This window comes from Aquarana catesbeiana, linkage group LG07 (genome assembly GCF_042186555.1).
Source record: "Aquarana catesbeiana isolate 2022-GZ linkage group LG07, ASM4218655v1, whole genome shotgun sequence".
Classification (NCBI taxonomy): Eukaryota; Metazoa; Chordata; class Amphibia; order Anura; family Ranidae; genus Aquarana; species Aquarana catesbeiana.
This window is the reverse complement of record NC_133330.1, coordinates 210,656,453-210,677,775: the sequence shown is the minus strand read 5'-3', so window position 1 is coordinate 210,677,775 and position 21,323 is coordinate 210,656,453. Positions and strand designations below refer to the sequence as shown.

Genomic DNA, 21,323 nt, shown 5'->3' with positions numbered 1-21,323 from the left:
GTTTCAATTTAACTAGCCCAGAAATTGCCGCCTCTAGCTGAATGACAAGCTGACATACAAGTGGACTTTCATGGCAGTGACTAGAAACCTTGGTCAGCTAAGAAATTATATATTTCAGTTAACAGTTAAAAACTGACAATAAGGTTAACAGATCACCATGTCCTTGTTTTTCTCTGTGAAGTCAGCACTGTTTCTGAGGAACTAAAGGCAAAAATAAAAACCTGCAAGCAGGCAAACTCTTTATTGCATTAGAAACATGCTAGGTCTCCTCTGCAATAAAACAAACTGACCTTGCATGTTCACAATCCTTTAGAATGTACACTATGCGTGGGAGTTATACAGGAGTTACATCATTCCCCACCAGCCAATCAGGATGGCTGAAGACCTGACACACAGAGGATGCTGGTAACAGAGGTCAGCATCAACAAGGCAAGTTAAGTATCTGTGGACTCTGTGGACTTTAGTTCCACTTTAAAAACAGACAATTTTCCAAAAGAAATTCAAATAATTCATATTCAATTAACTTGTGACAAAAAGATGTTGGGCTCTATTCACATTAGTGCGGTTTGCAGTGCAGCTTTGATCGGACTTTATACGCAATGGATCGAAGTTCTCTCAAAAGTCGCACCAAAGTAGTGCAGGCACCTTTTCAAAATCTCTGCGACATTAAGTCGCACCAACCTAAAACGGGTAGCATTGAAAACAATGGCTGCGACTTGTCATGTCCAAAGCTGCATGACAAATCATGCTAGTGTGAACGGAGCCTTAAAGATTCCAACTGGTGCAATTAGAACAGTCTACACCTCTCTCACTCTACAAGTTTTGTACTGGGATGGTCCTGCATACACATAGCATATGTGGCTCCCCATCTGGATCAATGGTGTTTGAGCCTGTACCATTTTCTCCTCGGTCCTTCCTCCCAGCTTTTTAGAAAAAGTAATATTAAAAGGAGACAGAGGTCCTTCCTTCTAACCAATCAGGGTGCCTTTGTACAGGCCTTGTACAGGTTAATGAAATTATACAAAACCTAAAAAAGAAATATAAAAGAAAAATATACAACTATTCTGTAATGTGTTGCATACAAACATTTTAAAGCGATCCTGTTACCAACTTAACAAAATGCAGGTAGAAAGCACAGAAAATCAAGTTTTTGAAATGCTTACTTGTTATATCTTTTTGTGCCTTTAAACTGGTTAGTTCATTTGACTACTATTTTTTAACCTCCCTGGCGGTATGATTCTTTCGGATTTTAGGTGCTGAAAGCGGTACAATTATTTTGCATGGAAATTTGGCGTTTTATATTGTAGGCCTGTAATTCTTAACAATAACACACTTAAATCTGTCCAAACAAGAGTCTAGTAGATATCCCGGGTATGATAAAGTTTGAAACACAAAAACATAAATTATAATATAATAAAAATAAATAATTAAAAAAATAAAAATAAAATAATAATAAAATAAATTTCCCCACGATTCACTATCGCTCAATTCTGCAAGTGTTCTAATTTACTATCGCAGTTTTCTAGCTGGTCTAAAACCATTTTTGACGTAAAGGGACACTTTTTGGTTGCTATGGACAATCTCCAGTTTCCAGCCAGAAAGAATAGTATTTATAATATAGAACTGCATGCAGGGCATAGGACAAAGCACTGGGGACAAAAGGGATGTGAAATAATTTCATACAGTACTGTAATCTGTAAGATTATAGTACTGTATGTGTTATGATTTTTACAGTTTTTTAAATTTGCCGCCAGGCTCCGCCCCCGTGCGTCGCGACGCTCGCAGGGAACGGAGCCTGGCACGGAGAGGCTTCGGGCAGAGGACGGAGCCCGCAGACACAGCGGGGGACAGCGCAGGATCCCGGGGACAAGGTAAGTAACGCCGCACCAGGATCCTGCAATGCGATCCCGAGTGTGGCTCGGGGTTACCGCTAATGGAACTGAATTTTAACCCCGAGCCACACTCGGGAAAACCGCCAGGGGGGTTAAACAGCTACTTCCCTTGTTACAGGACTTAGCCCCCTCCCATTCTGGCAGTGTCCAATTACTTTCTGGCTGACCCAGCTCCTCTGCAACTCCCTAGATAACCCTTTAAGCAGCTGTTGGGGGAGGAGTGTAGGGGAATACAATAAGAGTGTTAGTTGAATGACAGCACTGAGTCTCAAAGCTTTTGGATGTCTACACAAGGGGGCCTGTTACAGGTAGAAAACATTTTTCTGCTTGCTGAAATGAAGGGTCTGTTTAAAAACACAACATATGGGGGGGGGGGGGTGGTTTTGAAGAAGTCAATGTGTTACATAAAATTAAACGTATGACAGATACCCTGCTATAAAATAGATACAACTAAGAAAATAAGTGTTCTTTTATAACAAAGTTGCTCTCAAAATTAAATCTCTCTGAAAAGTTAATGGGACTCGTTTTGCCTTGATGGGGTCTCTTGTATAACTTACCTTGGCTGCTATCTTTTGGCTGGCATTTTGTTAGCATTAGGCTTGGGACGAGCCGATCGTGCAAACTGCTGTTGTTCAGTTAAGGTCACTCAAATACAGAAGAACAGCGTTTCTAGTTATATATTTGGTCACAAAAATTAGTATGCATGTAAAGTCAAAGAAAAAGTTACACGACAGTTCAAAATAAAAATAAAAAAATAAGGAAATATATAACAGACACCTGCATGCTCACTCAAAAACATGGAACACAGGGCCAGAAATAAAAATTGAAAAAAAGAAACCCTGCAGTATAGGTGATCCCACATTAAAATCATCATCATGCCTGGTTTAACTATTTACAAATTAGCTGGATCAAGCATGCAGCCCAGTCTGAATTTCTGATTTTTTTGTCGTAGAACAGTTACTTGAAAAACAAAGAAATTTACAGAAGGCAGAAAAATCAAAAGGTAAACTGCAATATATCAGAACGTAAGCTTCTACACTGAAGATGGCATACAGTTTGGTTTCAGTGCTAAATGCAAAAAGAACATGACCAGGAACCACAAATAAGACTTCCCAACGTCATTAAATCTCCAGTCCGTCATTGGAGTGGTGCACTTCAATATAGGGCTGTATTAAAAATGTAAAAGAAAAAAGTCCTGTAAGAAAACGAGTCACAGTAAAAAGTTGTCACCAGCTATAATCAATGCAAATGTGGTCCAATACAACAATAAACAGGGGTTTATGTTTTTATGACTACTAAATATTGTGTAAATAAAGGGATAATTAAGGTATACTGTCCCTTTAACTACTTCAAAACCAAAGACTTTTACCCCTTCCAGCACTGTCACACTTTCAATTACAATTATTCAGTAGTAGTCGTCATGCTACACTGTACCCAAATTAAAGATTTATCTTTTTTTTTTTTTTTTTTTTTTTTTTTTAAGAGCTTTTTATTTGGTGGTATTTAGTCACCACTGGGTTTTTTTGATTTTTGCTATATAAACAAAAAAAATACCAAATATTTTGATTAACAAAAAGTTTGTTATAGTTTCTTGTAAATAACCTTTTTCATAAATTTAGGCCAAAATGTATTCTGTTACATTTCTTTGGTAAAAAAGACCCCAAATCAGTGTATATCGTTTAGTATGTGTGAATGTTGCAGTACAGAGTCTACAAACAATGGTATATACACATTTCTTGATGCCCTAAAAGGGCAGGAAAGTACAGATACCTACAGAGCCTTTTTTGGAAAGTAGGCAGTCCAATATATTTAAAATTTAAATAAGAGGCATAGTGACTTTTTTGAAGTTGTAATTTTGTCACAATTTTTTGGAAAATTAAGAAATTAAATACAATTTGTGTTTTTTTACAAAGTTGTCACTTTAACAATTTCTCATACACAGCATAAGCAATATTTACAATAACACCCCAAAACACATTCTGCTATGCCTCCCGAGTATGGGGGATACCAAGTGTGAGACTTTTTCACAGCCTAGCCGCATAGAAGGGGCCATAATCCTAAGAGCACCTTCAGACATTCTAGGGGCATAAATTACACATCTAGTTTCCTGAGCACCTATCGCATTTTTGGAGGCTCTGGAGCACCGGGACAATAGAAACAACCACAAAAACACCCCATTTTGGAAAACAAGCACTTCAAGGTATTTTCTGAAATGCATAGCGAGTCTTTTTAAAATGTCATTTTTTTACCACACGTTTTTGGAAAGAGCAGGAATAAAAAATGAAATTGTATTGTTTTTTTTACACAAAGTTGTCATGTCAATTAATAAAATATTTCTAGCACACAGTGCTAGCAGTATGTATGTGTGGTTGTGTTGAGAAAAACCAAGTTAGACTTACCGGTAACTTGTTTTCCAGAAGTCTTTCAGGACAGCTCCTGAGAGATAGCGACTCCACCCACCGGAAACAGGAAACACCTTCTTCCTCCAAACTTTAAAGGGAGGCGCCTCCCTACCATACCTCAGTTGAAGTAGAGAAGACCTCCGGCCCCAGCTGGAACACATAAACACATACGTTAGTCACAGCATAGTATATACAATACAATAGGGCGGGATGTTGCTGTCCTGAAAGACTTCTGGAAAACAAGTTACCGGTAAGTCTAACTTGGTTTTTCCCAAGGCGTCTTTCAGGACAGCACCTGAGAGGATAACAGAGACTTACCCCCTTAGGGCGGGACAACAGCTTGCAGGACCTTTCTGCCAAATGCCTGATCATTAGCAGATGCGAGGTCCAGCCTGTAATGTTTCACGAATGTGTGAAAACTCGACCATGTTGCCGCCTTGCAAATTTGTTCAGGGGTGGCACCAGCTCTCTCTGCCTAAGCGGCCGCTAATGCTCTTGTTGAGTGTGCAGAAATTCCTGCTGGTGGAGACACACCTGCATGCGAATAAGCCTCTCAAATGGCTAGATTCAGCCATCTTGCTAAAGAAATTTTAGAAGCCTGGCAACCTTTCCTGTTGCCCGAAAATAGCACAAACAGAGAATCTGAACGTCTAAAGAGCTTTGTCCAAGTAACATAACAAAACTCTTCTAACATCCAACATGTGAAAACAAGTCTCCTTCTCCCCTGCTGGGTTGGGGCAGAAGGTCGGAAGTACGTCGTCTTGAACACGATTCTGTACTGAAGCTACCTTTGGTAAGAATTTCTGATCTGTTCTAAGTATAACCCTGTCTGGGAAGATAGACAAATAGGGTTCCTTAATTGATAAAGCATTAAGCTCACTGATCCTGCGTGCAGAGACTATGGCAATCAGAAACACAGACTTAAAAGTGAGATATCTGAGTGGCGCTTCTTCCAAGGGTTCAAAGGGACTCTTTGTTAGAGACTGAAGGACTATCGACAGATCCCATTTGGGAAACAACCTAAGTGGTGCTGGTCTGGATCTCGTAAGGGATCTGAAAAATCTGGTTACCAACGGATCTGAGGCCAAAGATCTTTCTAGGAACACTGCTAGCGCAGCCACCTGCACCTTCAAGGTACTAACTGCTAGTCCCTTTGTCAGCACCAACTTGCAAAAATTCCAGAATGGTAACATTCCCTGGGCAGATGAATTACACCATGTATTATAAACCTTCCAGACCTTGGAATAGATATTTATAGTCACCCTTTTTCTACTGGATAATAGTGTTGAGATTAACCGGTTGGAAAAACCCTTGCTCCTTAAGAGCTGCTCTTCAGATACCAGGCTGTGAGCGCCAAAGTGGCTACCTCTGGGTGATTTACTGGACCCTGAAATAGTAAATCGTGCCTGAGGGGTAGATGCCAATAAGGCCTGACCGCCATTCTCAGAACGGTTGAAAACCAGGCCCTTCTTGGCCAAAAGGGCGTGATTAGGATAACCAGTACCATTTCCCTTTGAATTTTTCTTAATACTAAGGGAATTAACTGGAATGGGGGGAAAGCGTAGCAAAGATGGAATCTCCATGGATACGCCAAGGCATCTGTTCCTAGTGACCCGTTGTGATTGTTTAGGGAAAAAAATTGCGGAACCAAGGCATTCTCTTTTGAGGCGAACAGGTCCACCTCTGGCAGCCCCCACTTTTCGGCAATCATGGCGAAAACCTCTGGGTTCAGCAACCATTCTGCTTCCTGAATGGGGTTTCTGCTCAGGAAATCCGCCACCCCGTTCAGGGATCCCTTTAGATGGACTGCTGATAAAGACAGCAAGTGTCCTTCTGCCCATCGGAGAATGCTCATGGCTAGTACTTGCAGCGATTTTCTCCTTGTACCTCCCTGCCTGTTTATATAAGCCACGGCCGTGGCATTGTCTGTTAGTATTTGAACATGCTGGGTCTGGAGCCCCTGAGCAAATGACTTCAGAGCCAAGTCGATCGCCTTGAGCTCTCTGTCGCCTCTTTCCTGGACCAGTTTCCCTGAGTGAAACCCTTTTCTAGGTGGGCTCCCCAACCCCAGGAACTGGCATCGGTTGTCAGCCTTTTTCCAATTGGAAAGGCCCAGACTATCCCCTCCGATAGGATATCCTGCCTTTTCCACCACCATAGTGACCTCTTCACTTGGGTTGGAACTTTTACCTCTGATTCTAGGGATTCCAAATTGTGATCCCAAGATCTCAGAAGAAAGGCCTGCAGATGTCTGAAGTGTAGTCTAGCCCACTGAACAGCTGGCATTGACGAAGTCAGAACACCCAGAGCTGACATGACCAATCTTACCGTCAGCTGCTGGTTGGTCTGCAAGAAAGACACTGTATCCTGGATTTTTCCTTTCTTCTCTGAAGGAAGAAAAATTATTTGGCTTACCGAATTTATTATATACCCTAGAAACCGAATCTCCTGAGATGGTTCCAGGGAAGATTTTTGGAGATTTAGGATCCAACCTAGAGACTCCAGATGGCTGCATGCTCTGCTTAAATTGCTCCTCAATTCCTCTCTTGAGGGGGCGAAAAATAGTAGATCTTCTAAGTAAGGAATTACTGTGATTCCCTGAAGACGCAGCGGAGCTAGGGCCTCTGCCATTACTTTGGTGAAAATTCGGGGTGCGGATGATAGCCCGAAGGGTAGGGCTCTGAATTGCAGATGCTGAATTCTGCCTTCCAACCTTACCACCAACCTGAGAAACCTCTGGGACTGGGATGAGATTGGAATATGCAGGTATGCAACTTTTAGATCCACTGACGCCATGAAACAACCTGGAGTCAGAAGATTTCTGGCGGTGAAAATTGAGTCCATCCTGAACCTTCTGTATTTGATGGCTCTGTTTAGTGGCTTTAAATTGAGAATTAAACGAAATCTTCCTGTTGTTTTTTTTTTTTACCAGGAAGACATGCGAATAGAAGCCCTCGTGCCATTCTACTGGTGGCACTGGGATTACTACACCCTTTTGCATCAGTTCCTCCAGAGAGGACTTCATGGCCAGGGCCCTTTATTGGATCTCGAGGAGCATTTGTTATCAGAAACCTTCTTGGGGGGCTTCTGGAAAACTCGAGAGTATAACCCTGCGAGAGAGTGGTCAGAATAAACTGATTTGAAGTTATCCCTGACCACTGCGGAAGAAACTCTCGTAATCTTCCGCCGACCCAGAGATGAGTCATTGTGAATTTTCGGCCTGTGAAGGAGGACGGAAGAGAATTCCGCCGTTTGCGCGGACCAATTTTTTCTCCTGCCCTGAAACTTATTTTCCTGCTGTTGCTGTTGAGTTTTTTTGAGGTCGAAAAAGACGTTTTGGGGTCTGCTTTTTCTTTTTGACCAGGAAGGACTTCTTATCAGCAGTTCTGTCTAGGATATTATCTATATCAGGTCCAAAAAGAAGGTCACCTGAAAAGGGAATACCACAAAGTTTACTCTTTGAAGCTGTATCATCTGGCCAGGTTTTTAGCCACAAAGCTCTTCTCGTAGCATTTGCTAAAGCTGCAGACCTAGCAGACATTTTGATAGCTTCAGCCAAAACATCTGCAATATAAGCAACCGCAGAGATCAGGGTAGGAAAGGAATCTAAGATCTCCTGCTTGGGGGAATCTGCCACTATATGAGATCTAACTTGGTTCACCCAGTATTCCAGATTTCTGGCTACACAAGTTGTGGCCATTGCTGGTTTTAAATTGCTCATGATTGATTGCCATGATCTCTTGAGCAAAAGATCCATGCGTTTGTCCATTGAATCCCTTAGAACCCCCATGTCCTCAAAAGACAGGTCTGTGGATCTTGAGACCTATGAAAAGGCCGCATCCAACCTGGGCACCTTATTCCACACCGCAGAAGGGTCCTCCTCAAAAGGGAAGCGCCTTTTGTGAGCTCTGGGAAAAAAAAGGGCTTTTTCTCTGGATCTTGCCATTCTTTAGTAATGGCGTCAGAAATGACCGAATGAACCGGAAATGTTCGCCCCTTAGGCTCATTTAACCCTGCATACATGCGGTCATGAAGAGATAACTCCTTCTTTTCCTCACTTAAGCCAAGTGTAACATGGATAGCCTTAAGGAGTCTATCTCCTCTAGGGAAAGCTTAAATTTGGAAGGAGCCACCTCCGCTTCCTCACCCTCCTCCTCCGAATCTTTAATGGAAGGAGTAGGGGACTGCTCTTCCCTGATAGAGGGGCCTTCAGGTAAAGCTTCTACCATGGGGATAGAAATAGAACCCTGGGAAGCCTCAGAAGTAGATGGCTGACTAGCAGCTGGATTGACTAAAGAGTCACGAAAAGTCTGAATCGTGGCGTATAGTTCCTTCTTTACAGAGGCAACCAGGTCATCACAAACCGAAGCTGATTCCTCCTTAACTAAAGAAGTGATGCATGTACTGCATAAGACTTTTTTCCAATTTTCTCCCATTTTGGCCCCTTTTTTGGGTCAGAGCTTTTAGCCTGTGAGAGAAAAAACAAAAAAAGGGAAAAAAACCAGGGGACCTTTTAGTGAGACCTGGTCTCAGCTACACCAGAATCACCCACTAAGAAGAAACCAGTCAGCCTCTAGTGCCCAGACAGGCCCCTTGCCACTAGGGCAAGTTCCTGTCCTCCCTCCTCCCCCCTTGCATCCACGCCGGAAATGACGCTTCTGCTGACCTAGTGACCCGCCTTGTCACTTCCGCCGCGCCTGCCGGCCAAAAAACATGGTGGCGGCGCACCGCCGCTCCTACGACCGCGCGGATCACTGGGTCTACGGCTCTCACCGAGCACCAGGAGGGGAAGAGGAGCCCGATTGCTACCGCTGCAAAGGCTTGGGTAGGCCGGGAGGACAGCGGGTCTCCTGAAGGAGGAAAAAAAGAAAGGAAGCCCCATCTCCCAGGAGCACATGAGAGACCCTGACTTCCCTTCAAAAAGAAGTTCTCTCCGGGCCGGAGGAAACACAAAAACTGAGGTATGGTAGGGAGGCACCTCCCTTTAAAGTTTGGAGGAAGAAGGTGTTTCCTGTTTCCGGTGGGTGGAGTCGCTAACTCTCAGGTGCTGTCCTGAAAGACGCCTTGGGAAATGTTTTTTTGCAGTTGTAAAGACTATCCCGATACATTTTGTTGTATGTATACAATGACAAACTATATTACCCTTTCATCTATAAACACATTCTGTTACTCCTGCTAAGTAAGGTAATATTACATGAGGCTTTTTCACAGCCTAGTCACATAGAGAGGCCCTAAATATAAGGAGCAACTTTAGGCTATCTAGGGGCATAAATTATGCATCCAATAATGATCAGGTATAAAACAGAGTGTAACAATCAGTGCAAAAATGAAAACAAAAATAATAAATAAGTTATAAAAGATAATGCTGACCTGCCAACCACTGTGTAAGTGATTTCACAATACCTCAAATTATGTAAATAAAATTCAGTGTAGCACAGCAAAATGAATATATGATCAAAAGTGCCTGCTCACCTCCGTGTATATAAAAAACAGCTTTGTCAACTCACAAACCAGGTAAATGGCTCCACTCCTCCACAATGGGATATGGGATCCCCTTCTCACAGGTCTCCTCGTATTATGTATAGATTAAAGTAGACAGGACAGACATAGTGCACTTCCATATGCAATGGTGTATTATTAAACCCCATGAAATTACACTTACAAGAGTTAAAAAAAACACGCATTTGATAACACATCCGGCTCACCAGTTGCGATTCCGGTAAAACAAAACAAAGCTCTACTCCTCCCCTAGACGCGTGTCGCCACATGATAGCCGCCTTTAGTGCTGCGCTACACTGAATTTTTTTTACAATTAATAATGATCAGGGGCACTAACTGGCATGATGATCAGGGACACTGACCTGTGACAGTATGTAAAAAAAATAAATAAAAAAGAATGCGTGCATGCTTCAGGTCTCATCTCCACTGACTCAATGATGAAGGAATACATCCAGAGAAACCTTAGTACTACTTCTAATAAATCTGTATACAAAAGGATACAATGATCAATGGCTTGTCAAAAAGAACATATCCATGGACATGTTTTAAGGCTTTTGCTGCTGCATCTTCATTAGGAAAGCCAATAAAAGCTTGCCCCTTCATCCTTCCTTCTTTCATTAAACGAATATCAAACCTGTTAGGTGAAAAAAACAAAAACAACATCAACTTACTGAGTACAAAAGATAAAGCCTACATAAAGAATTTATGGAAAAAAAAATCCAGAGTAGCGGCATTTCAGAAAAGTGAATGTGCCCTTTTGCTGACATCACTGCTGAGAGTCTGCTTCTGTATCCACAGAGGTCCCAGCAGCTAGACAGCCAAGTGGAAATATGTACATTAGGCAGGTAGTGGACACCCAAAGGACCCCATCCCCCGCTTCCTTCTGTACACAGAACAAGCCAAGATTTTGGATCTTGAACAGATCATCACATTACTGAGTTTTAAGTGAAAAAAAAAAAAAAAAGAAAAGAAATTTGACTTATCTGTAATTTCCATATCTTGGAGTACAGTGCATGACACAGGCCTCATTTTCATAGACCATGGATTCTATGCTACTACCTTTAGTAGAGATTGTACACTTTGGCAGCAGGCAATAAGGAGACACAGAAGAGGGGGACCTGTGTCCTGTACTCCAACATATGGAATTTCCAAACAAGTTTAAATCCCTATTATCCTACAGTGGTTATAAAAAAAAAAAAAAAGTAAAAAATTTAACCACTTGACATCCACGCTATAGCCGAATGACGGCTACAGCGCAGACCTGAATGACGGCCTCCCCTGTGCACACGCCCTGCAGGACGCGCACAGAGTGCACTGTGATCACTGACTCACTGAGACTCGGGTGATCACCGATCCGATTAAGGGGCCAGTGCCGGCCCCTTACCATGTGATCAGTTGTCAGCCAATGACAGCTGATCACATGATCAAAACAAAAGCTTTGTGATTGTTTTTTTTTTTTTTTTTTACTCCTCACGCTGACAGCGCGAAAAAAAAGCCGATCACTGGCTTATCAGCAAGGGACATCGGTCCCGAAGAGGAAGAGGCAATTCTGCCTCATATGTACCACAAGTACCCCCTGCCAGTGCTACCTGCCATTGCCACCTGAAAGTGCCCACCAGTGCCACCTATCAATGCCCATGAGTGCCACCTATCAATGCCCACCAGTGGTGCCTATCAGTGTAACCGATCAGTGCCCATCACTGCCGCCCATCACTGCCACCCATCAGTGCCGCCTCATCAACGTACATCAATGAAGGAGAAAAATTACCTTTTTTAAAATGTTATAACAAAATATTAAAAAAAAAAAAAATTTTTTTTTTTTTTTTAAATTAGGTCTTTTAACTTTTTTTTTTAAACAAGAAATAAAAACCGCAGAGGTGATCAAATGCCACCAAAAGAAAGCTCTATTTGTGGGAAAAAATGATAAAAATTTTATTTGGGTACAGTGTTGTATGACCATGCAATTGTCATTCAAAGTGCGTCAGCGCTGAAAGCTGAAAATTGGTCTGGATAGGAGGGGGGTTTAAGTGCCCAGTAAGCAAGTGGTTAAAAACATCTCAAATATTGCTCCCCCTCAGTCCCCTCCCCCCTTAAAGGAGTTGTAAAGGCAGAAGGTTTTTTTATTTTAACGCATTCTAGCCATTAAGATAAAAAAAAACTGCGTAGCAGCCTCCCCAGCACCCCCCTAATAACCTACCTGAGCCCCTTCTCTCTCCAGCGATGTCCACCATCCCCTCAGCCATCCATGACACTCCTCCTGAGTGGCTGAGACAAAGCAGCGGCGCCATTGGCTCCCGTGGCTGTCAAAATCAGGCAGCCAATCAGGGGAGAGGAGGGGGGGAGAGGAGGGGGGCCCAGGTGGGGGCTCCGTGTCTGAATGGATACACGGAGCGCTGATTTGGCTTGGATGCCCCCTGTAGCAAGCTGCTGGCTGAGGGGCACTCAAAAGGAGAGAAGGACTAGGAGCAGCAAAGAGGGACACAAGAAGAGGAGGATCCAGGCTGCTCTGTGCAAAACCAACTGCACAGAGGAGGTAAGTATAACATGTTTGTTTTTTTAACAAACCTTTACAATCAATTTAAACACTTAACATGAGCCCAATCCAGTACTAAGTCCATCTGCAGCAGTTCCTCCCCTCTCTCTCTTCTCACACGAGACAACAGCAGGAGCCACTTGCTCTTACTGCAATCAGTTAAATCCTGCAAAAAGGGAGTGGGGGCAGGCTGAGCACACAGGCCGGCTCAGAATCGAGCTGGCACGTCTATCCCCACAGCAAGCAGTTTGCTATGGGGGCAGACGGAGAAGAGGAAGAGCAGACCATGTCAGCGGGGTACCCCAGAAGAGGAGGTTTGACATGATTGTTATTAACCCCTTAACCTAGTTATACGGTGGCAGAGTGGGTCTCCCGTGCTGGATTACATACTTCGTATGCAAAAGCTAATCAGCGGGTGCTGGCCAATGGATGACCACAACACCCGCTGATCGGTGACGAGAAAGACAGGGCAGAGCTCTATCCTGTCAGCAGGGATGTGCTGGATTTTGTTTCCCCTGATGTGCTGGATTAAGTTGAACACTGGCTTCATAGGTATAGCACCTTGGTTCAATAGCTGTGTTTCTGTTGCTGACAGCAGCACACTCCACAGAAGGTTGGATCAAGACCTGCTCATATTGTTAAATAATGCCTCTGACCACTTAAAGGTGCTTGCTATATTACCCACTGGTACCATAAAAAAGGCCAGAATGACAAAATACTCAAGATGTGTACTGTTAAGTTGTCCGCAAAAGGTTTACTAAAAGCAGGTAATTTTACTACTTTGTCATACCTAATCTAGAAATTGCAACTTACATGTTCTTTTCGGTTTCAGATGAAAAGTGGATGAATTTCCCAAATATAAACTTGAGCTCCTGTTGGAAAATAAGCACAATATGTAGGTAAACGGAGCACATGATGACAGAAACACAGACCACAATCTGCATGAGATCATTACCTTTTCAGTGACTTGTTTTGCTAAATTTTTCACATACAGTCTGCAGTTTGGCTCTCCTGGCTCATAGCCCTTGAACACAGAAAGCTGGCGCATTTCTACAACCAGGAATAAATAAGGTTTTTAAGACGTTACTAATTATTCCATAATCAAACTTTTCATGTACAATACAATTGTGTTAGCTAGTCACTTGTAGTCCAGGGCTAGTTTAAAATTTTTCACATACGTGTTATAATCAGCGTTTTTGTTTTCTCAAAAAATGCTTGGAACCCTGAACTCCTATTTGCCTTATCCCTTAAATGACAAAATTCATTAGTCCCAACTGCAGTGGAAGGTAAGAAGCCATCAATGGATGCACAGTCAGATGTACACAAATAGCCTTTATGCTTCCTGTTAGGAGAACTGCAAGATTCCCTGGCTGTGCTGGAGTCCTGTCAGCACTAAGCCTCACTGCTTGTACTTGGTGTGCTCTAGCTGGGATATATGCTGCACCTTCACCCCATATAATTAGAGAACAGAAATGCACTGCTCCTGACCACAGGAGGAAGAAATACTCTCTCCAACTCAACTTCACACCAGTTTTGGTTTTGTTAAAGCCACAAATTAATTTTTGAAAATTTTTTTAATGGCCTTATAGAGAAACCTACACCCACTCCCAAAACTACTCTATTCTTGGACAATTTGTCTGGAGGATATGTATATATTTTTCTCTTGTGAGGTTTTATTTATTGTATCTAACTACAAATCTTACCACAATGATTGACTGGGAATAATTACTGGCAGACCTATGGATCATCTATAAAAAAACTTGCCTTCTTTTGAAATTCTTTTTTTCTCCAATTCCCTCCTGGAAATAAATTCTTTTGGCAATTCATCTTCCTCATCTCCATCATCATCATCATCCTCCTCCTTAGATACTTGAGTGGGATAGAGCTTTCCAAATCCTGGTATCTCCTTACTTTCCTGTAAAACAGTCCTTGCCTCTATATGTGAAACCGGAGCTGTGAAAAGAAAAAAAAAAAAAATAGATAAAATGGCATTTCTTAGATTACTATTGTCTGTAAAAATAAACAAACAATTTCACCTACAATAATTGCAGGTGCTACTATAATTTACATAAGTACAGATAAAAAGGGACAAAGTTGAAAACATTTGTAGACCAGTGAATGCTGGGCACAAGTGACATTAAAGCAGAGTTCCACTCAACTATACAACTAGGTCTTAAAACTAAAGACGACCCCCCCCCCCCCCACACACACACGCACACGCACACACACGCACACACACCATTTTTGTATATTTTATATAATAAACTCTCCGAGTGGGGCACCCAATGAAGAGGAGGAGGAACCAGGAGCGGCGCAAGGGTACCCCAGAAAAGGAGGTCAGGGCACGCTCTGTGGAAACCCCTTGGACAGAGCACGCAAGTATGACGTTTGTTATTTTACAAAAAAAAAAACAAAAAACAAAAAAAAAAAAACAAACCATTACAATCACTTTAAGGGTTAATAAGGGGTTAAACAGAGGAACAATTTAATAAAAAAACAAAAAATATTTTTTTTTTTACTTGGCAAGGTTGCTTTAAGCTGACTTCATTTGCAGACCAAAGTTCTTCTCTTTGATCTGTAAATGAACAGGACGACAGATAAGATTTCTTTTTATCTGTCTCTTTCAGCACTGAGCAATGTTGTTGATAAACATTGCCGGTTGCTTCTTTTTTTTTTACAGCTATGAGCAGGGGAACCACTCTGCACTTATTACATGAATCGTGGAAATGCTGGATTAAGATTGTGTGTGTGTCAAATCAAGATCGCAATCTTTTAATGATTAATCGTGCAGCTCTAATGAATCATCTGCCCTTACTCAAGACGGCCACGGCCAGAAATGCTAGGGCGTATTTTTAAAAGTGAGTTCTCAGAAAAAGAAAGCATGGAGGCACTGGTGGATAGGTTAATTTGTTTTGAATACTTAAAATGAATCAAACAGCGGTTTTGGTTTATGGTGCTCAGATGCAGTGTAGTTTCGCTTTGTGAACATGTATTAGACTTGAATAAAACAGTTCATTTTCAATTTACAATTGCAAGAAATCGCTTGTTACAAACCTCTAATTCTTCCCAGATTTTATAGGGAATAGCATGTTGTCAACGAACCCATACAAAAAGTTTTTACTGCAGGGGTTATCTAAAAGTTATCCTAGTTTGGACAGAAATCCCACACTGCCTGCAAGTGTTAAACTCCACTTTTTTAGTGTCAGTTTCATGTTTATGGTATAACAAGAAATATGGTTCCAAAAGGTGAATTTTGCCTTTAACCTTTGAATAGATCCCTGTGATACCCTGGAGCTTATTGGATCCTGGGCCCAGGCTGTACAAGGGGGTTTCACTTCTTCCCAAATTGTGATTAAAGGCTAACCCACCCAGCACTAAGCCCTACTCAGTTATTCAACTCTCAATTGACACTAAACAGTGGAGGCCCAGTTACCTGCACAATGAATGACTGGGCGGAGCTAAGGGCCAAGAAGGATGGTAGAAGGATGGGAGGGGGATGGGAGGGGGATGGAAGGGGGAGGGGCTGGGTAATCTTAGATGGAGCAGAAGTTGAGGCCCATATACAGCCTAGCCCTAGGATACAAGGGGCTCCACAGGAATTAATTTGAAAGCTAAGTATTTGTTAGCACCACAAGTTCCTGCACTTCAGCACGGTTGTTACTTTAGAAACACTTCGAAGCCAGGTCAGGAGCACTTTATGACTTTCACAGGTAAATTTTTAAGACTTTTTACACAAATGATGTCCCTTTCATATGTTTATTATGGATCAACCAGAAATTCTGTATTTCACGCAGTCTCAGTCAATTTGCCTGCTTAACGTAGAACTACAAAAGTTTTTTTTTTCCCCATTTTGGATAGAGTAAGAGAGGGTTATAACCCCTGTTGGTTCATTTTTTTTTCCCATCTGCGTCCCATTGGGGCGATTACTCTTTACTTCCTGTCTATAGACAAAACAGGAAGTCATAAGAAATCCTTGCAAATGAAGGGAATCCCATGGGGACCCCCAGGTCACCAGAACTAGTGTCTACATTAGAGGATTTCTCCTCCATTACTTTTCTGGGGACAACCCAAATTGTGGGATTTTCTTTTACTTTCACTTTGAATTATAACGGTAAACAGGACAAATAGAGAGGGTGAATCTATTTAAATGGGACACAGACAGCAATAGAAACCTGACAGGGGTTCTAATCCATCTCCACTCTATCCAAAACTAAAGAAAAAGTTTGGCATGTAGTTACACTTTAACAATTGCACAAAAATGATAAGATCCACACTGACAGTATATTGTTTTCAATAAGAGTTGAGAGAGTTGCATTGTGGGAAAAAGCAGTTAGGGCTCATTTACACTTACTTCGGCTTCAACACACATTAACTGCAAGTTTACACTTGCTTCAAAACAAGGCTTTGCACAGGCTTTGTTAAAGCGCCTGTCACTAAATAAAATGGTTAGCTTACAGTCCTGTTTACACCTGCTTTTGCTTCAGCTTCGCTTCAAAGTGTCTTCAAAGCCTCCATTGAAGTCTATGGCAAAGCTTGTTTGAAACCCCACCGAAGCCCCAAGCAAAAAAGTAAGGTGTAAACAGGACTTTAAGCTAACCATTTTATTGACAGGAGCTTTGACTGGCGTTCAGAGAGCTTTAACAAAGCATGTCCGAAGCCTTGTTTTGAAACAAGTGTAAACTTGCCCTTAAAGCATAACCAAGACCCCTTTCACACTGAGGCACTTTTCAGGCGCTTTTGCGCTAAAAATATCGCCTGAAAACTGCTGCCTATTCATTTCAATGGAAGCTTTCACACTGGGACAGTGTGCTGGCGGGGCGGTGCAAAAAGTCGTGCAAGCAGCATCTTTGGGGCATGTCTGGAGCACTTTAAAAAGCGCCTCAAAAATGCCCATGTCCACTGAAATTAATGGGAAGCGCTGTCACGTGACATTAAAATAAGCGCACCGCTATTGTTTCAAAAACGCCTGATGTTTTATGGGCAGTTTTTGAGCACCTCAGTATAAAAGGGGTCTTAAGGCAAAACTTTTTCAGTTTTAGACATGTCTTTAGCCCTTAAGGGGACGGATCCCGACTATCCATCCACAAGCTGTAGCCTTCAGTACTAGTGCCGCTGGGAGGTTTTCTACACATGAATGTATTTAATAAATAGTGTTTTTTTTATGGTAAGCGCTATGATGGTCAATGCATTTTATTCCTGACCTTCCAATTATCTCCTGAGCGTCACTGGGAGAAAACAGACTAGGAGGATCAAATCCTATCCAGATATTGCCCAAGAAGGGACACGCACTTTAGACCTATTAACCATAGGTCAACATAGTTGAGCGGCCAATGGTGGTGGGTACACATAGGGGGCATATTTACTAAACCTGGTGTACACAGAATCTGGTGCAGCTGTGCATAACAAATCAGCTTCTAGGTTTTATTGTGAACAGCTGAAGTTCAAAGCCGATTGGTTACGCTGCACCAGATCTGTGTATCTCCCCCCATGGTGTGAAGATCACCTAAAAACAAGCACGTTTAGAAGCTAGTTAACATTAATACAAAAACACACCTCGCTTGAACTTTTTTGTCATTTGCATTTATCTTTTTTAGTTTGTTTCTTGGATTATTGATTTTTTATATCTGTCTGTATATTCATATAGGAGTGTGGCACTGGATCACTTTTTAGCACGTAGGAGTGAGTGGTACACTCCTAGATTTCAGCAGCAGCACTTTACTTGATGTGTCACACCGAATACTGTGGTGTGCACAAGGGTGTGCATTTATTTTTTATTTAGATCAAGCTTACCATCAGCAGCAGGTACATCTGCAGGAATGTGGAATTCCATTTTTTTAGGACCTACAATACATGGCTGCTCAAACACCTCAGACGGTAACAGTGGTGCATGTGCATGTCTGAAAAAGACAAGAAATGAGATTAATTGGATCACAACCTTTGTCACACTTTAAATATACAGTACATGCTTCCGGGACTCACTGGAGTGCCGCAGGCATGCCTAGAAGGTCCTTAATCTTCATCTTTTTTCGAGGACGAGATTGTTTCTTCTGACTTCGTCTCTTGGGCAGCATATCTGCCAATTCTTTTAGACGAGCAACCCTAGATATTTAAAAAAAAAAAAAATAAAATCACACATTATAAACAGTCTGCAAATTTGAAACCTCCCCATGCAATGAAATCATATCTCCCATCTGAACAATATTCCTATGAATGAGCAGTGCTTAGCAACTTTGATTTTTTTTTGGCAATACCAATTTGCCATACATGTTCCAAAGTGCTAAACTGCCACTAAATAATGGCGCCTACATGTACTCTCACATACTTTGCAACAGGTTAGATTCATAAAACTTTAACACAAGGATAAGGATCTTTATTTAGCCATGGAACTGTCAATTTTAAATCAATGGATTCAGTTGAAAAGAACTGTCACTTTTTTTCAAAAGCTAAATTCCTGCCCTGGTGATTAAGTGTTTGCAAACGCTAAGGCCCTTTTCACACTAGCAGACCGATCAGGTCCGCCTGTCCATTTTTCAGACAGACCCGATCAGACCACCTACTGTTCTCTATGGCGCGACGAATGTCAGCGGGTCACCCGCCGAATCCAATCCTGTCCGCTAAAAACAGACGGATGGGGATACGTTCGCCATCCGTCCGGCGGACTGGATCGGAAAACAATCAGGAAAGAAACTGACATGCAGTCCATTTTCATCCGACCGCCCCATAGAGGAGAGTGGGCAGGGTCCACTTTGCATAGCGCAGCAAACCTGTCATCCGTCTGCTCAGTGGGGATCAACGGAGAGAGAAATGGGCATTAGTCTACATTCCCACCTAAGTGTCACGTTTTCAAGCTTTTTTTAAAGCAGGATTCCGGACAGCTAAAATTTTTAAAGTCAGCAGCTACAAACACTGTAGCTGCTGACTTTAAATAAGTAGACTTACCTGTCCTGGGTGCCCGCGATGTTAGCCGCCCGAGGCTGACCCGTCCCTCGGCTCTTGGGTCCCTGCACCGCCATCCTAGGTAAGGGAAACGGGCAGTGGAGCCTTGCAGCTTCACTGCCAGTTTCCTACTGTGCATGCGCGAGCGGCGTGGCGATCTGTGAATGGCCCCGTGGTATTCTGGAACACACACAGTTCCCAGAAGACAACGGGGCTGCTCACCGAGGAGCAGAACACGCCGCAGAATAGGAAGAGGCAGATTAGGAAGACTGCCTAGCAACAAGGGTTTAGGCAAGTATATAAAACAAATTTTTTCCAAATGTTTTTTTATTTACATTTTTTTTAGGATTTTTGGTGGAGTTTTTTTTTTCAGGGTGGCCTCCACTTTAAGCTTTTTTTTGGAGCAGAACTGCACGTTTTTGATGCTTTTGTCAGGTGTTTATTTAGGCGTTTAACTAAAAAAATGCTCAATTCAGCCTGAAAAGTACCTTGTACTTTTCTGAGGGACAGGCATTTTGCTACAAGTGACAGGACACTCAGATGTGAACAAGGGCTATTGAAAACAATAGTTTATCCCTTGTTGAGCTTCAAGCCACAAAATGCTCACAAAGGCTGACAGCTGCTGCAGCACCTAGTGGTACTCAGGTTTAGGGCATATACATCTCATACATACTATTTAAATTTTTCTTTCGTATGCTGTGTAAATGGGTGTGAACATCTAACATAGTAGGGTGTTTCTCAATTTCAACTGCAAAAAGTGTAAATACACTTAAGTAATTAATTGGTTTCTTTTTGGCAGCTAACAATTGACAATTGTGTAGATCTGAATAAGGAAGGTTGAAAAGTTTAGCAAAAGACACTGGGCAGGGATGCCTATGGTCCCTGCATTGGTTATAATGATGTCAGAGGACTTACGGGGGGAAACAGTCTGCAGGACCAGTCTAGCAGAATGGAGAAGCTTGCAGGAGCACAAACTACTTTAACTGCCCCCCCCCCAGGCACAAACAGTTAACCCTTGCAGTGCAGATGTAGCCCCCTCTTCTGCAGGGGAGAACTTTTACATATCCCGGGGCGCAGCTTTAAAAAAAAGGAACTCAACAGTCATAAGTGCAGTTAAAGATGAGTAACCAACAGCTGTGTATGCTACTGTACAGTCAGATTCATTTTACTCAGATTTCAAAAAGGAAACAAATAAAGAATTAAAAGATAAAAACACTTTTGTAGAAAAATTACTTGACCTGACTCGACTCAAAAGACAGTCTGATTACCTGCTCAGCCCAAATTCACCGATTAACAGCTGCTCTGGGCTAGCAAATTTGACAAGTAGGGCGTGTTTCACGTTTTGCTACAAAGATACAATTATCAATAAAATCTTAATACTGCAACCACAAGAATTTGACAAAATCTAGAAAAAGGACAATCGTAACTGACAACGATGAGGATCACAACACTGACAGGGCGCACTGGAAAACTACAATGTTCTTACTATGTCCTACTTGGTACTGACACATTATATTCTTTATTGAATATAGCTTATGAAATCAGACTGTGGAGATGTTCTTGCAATTACAGTCAAGACTACCTCTCCTTTCTCATCATCCCCACTTCATACTCTGACTCTTCTCTGCTTGACACATCCATATCATAGTCATCATCCAGCTCTGGTAGTGGAGGGTTCTCAGGGAGGTCGGGTGGGACTGGTGGGTATAGGGTCGGTGCAGCAAAATGATCTGCATACTGATGCAACAGATGCGAAAAGACGACCTTATAACAGTTCAAATGCCCATTACACTTTTCAAATACAGAAAAACTTTATATCACATATCATTTGCTGGCTCAAACACAAAAACAAAAAAATGCTGCTGCTCCCTCTAGAGAGCAAAAAAAAAAAAAAACCCACCACACATCTCCATGCACTACCAATGTCCACCGATTAGGAATCACCACTGGTTCCTACAGCAGACCCCTACTTTACTACTAGGTCACGTTGTGGAGGTCAGAGCAAGGAACCAGTAAGAAACGCAGGGGACACAGGAGATGCGCACTCCAACATGTTGGCTT

At 42.2% G+C, this 21,323-nt stretch overlaps 1 protein-coding gene across 1 annotated transcript in view; it reads right to left on the bottom strand.

Annotated features, from left to right (window-relative positions):
• RNPC3 (RNA binding region (RNP1, RRM) containing 3) overlaps positions 1-21,323 on the bottom strand; it is a 59,820-nt gene that overhangs the window by 6,407 nt on the left and 32,090 nt on the right. The window contains exons 7-14 of the mRNA XM_073593011.1: positions 20,845-20,999; positions 18,306-18,425; positions 18,117-18,223; positions 14,091-14,279; positions 13,282-13,376; positions 13,140-13,198; positions 10,295-10,427; positions 2,450-2,517 (exon numbers count right to left, since the gene is read on the bottom strand). Of these exons, the coding sequence (XP_073449112.1) occupies positions 2,458-2,517; positions 10,295-10,427; positions 13,140-13,198; positions 13,282-13,376; positions 14,091-14,279; positions 18,117-18,223; positions 18,306-18,425; positions 20,845-20,999 (918 nt within the window). The 3' untranslated portion in view covers positions 2,450-2,457. The remainder of the gene's footprint in view (positions 1-2,449; positions 2,518-10,294; positions 10,428-13,139; positions 13,199-13,281; positions 13,377-14,090; positions 14,280-18,116; positions 18,224-18,305; positions 18,426-20,844; positions 21,000-21,323) is intronic.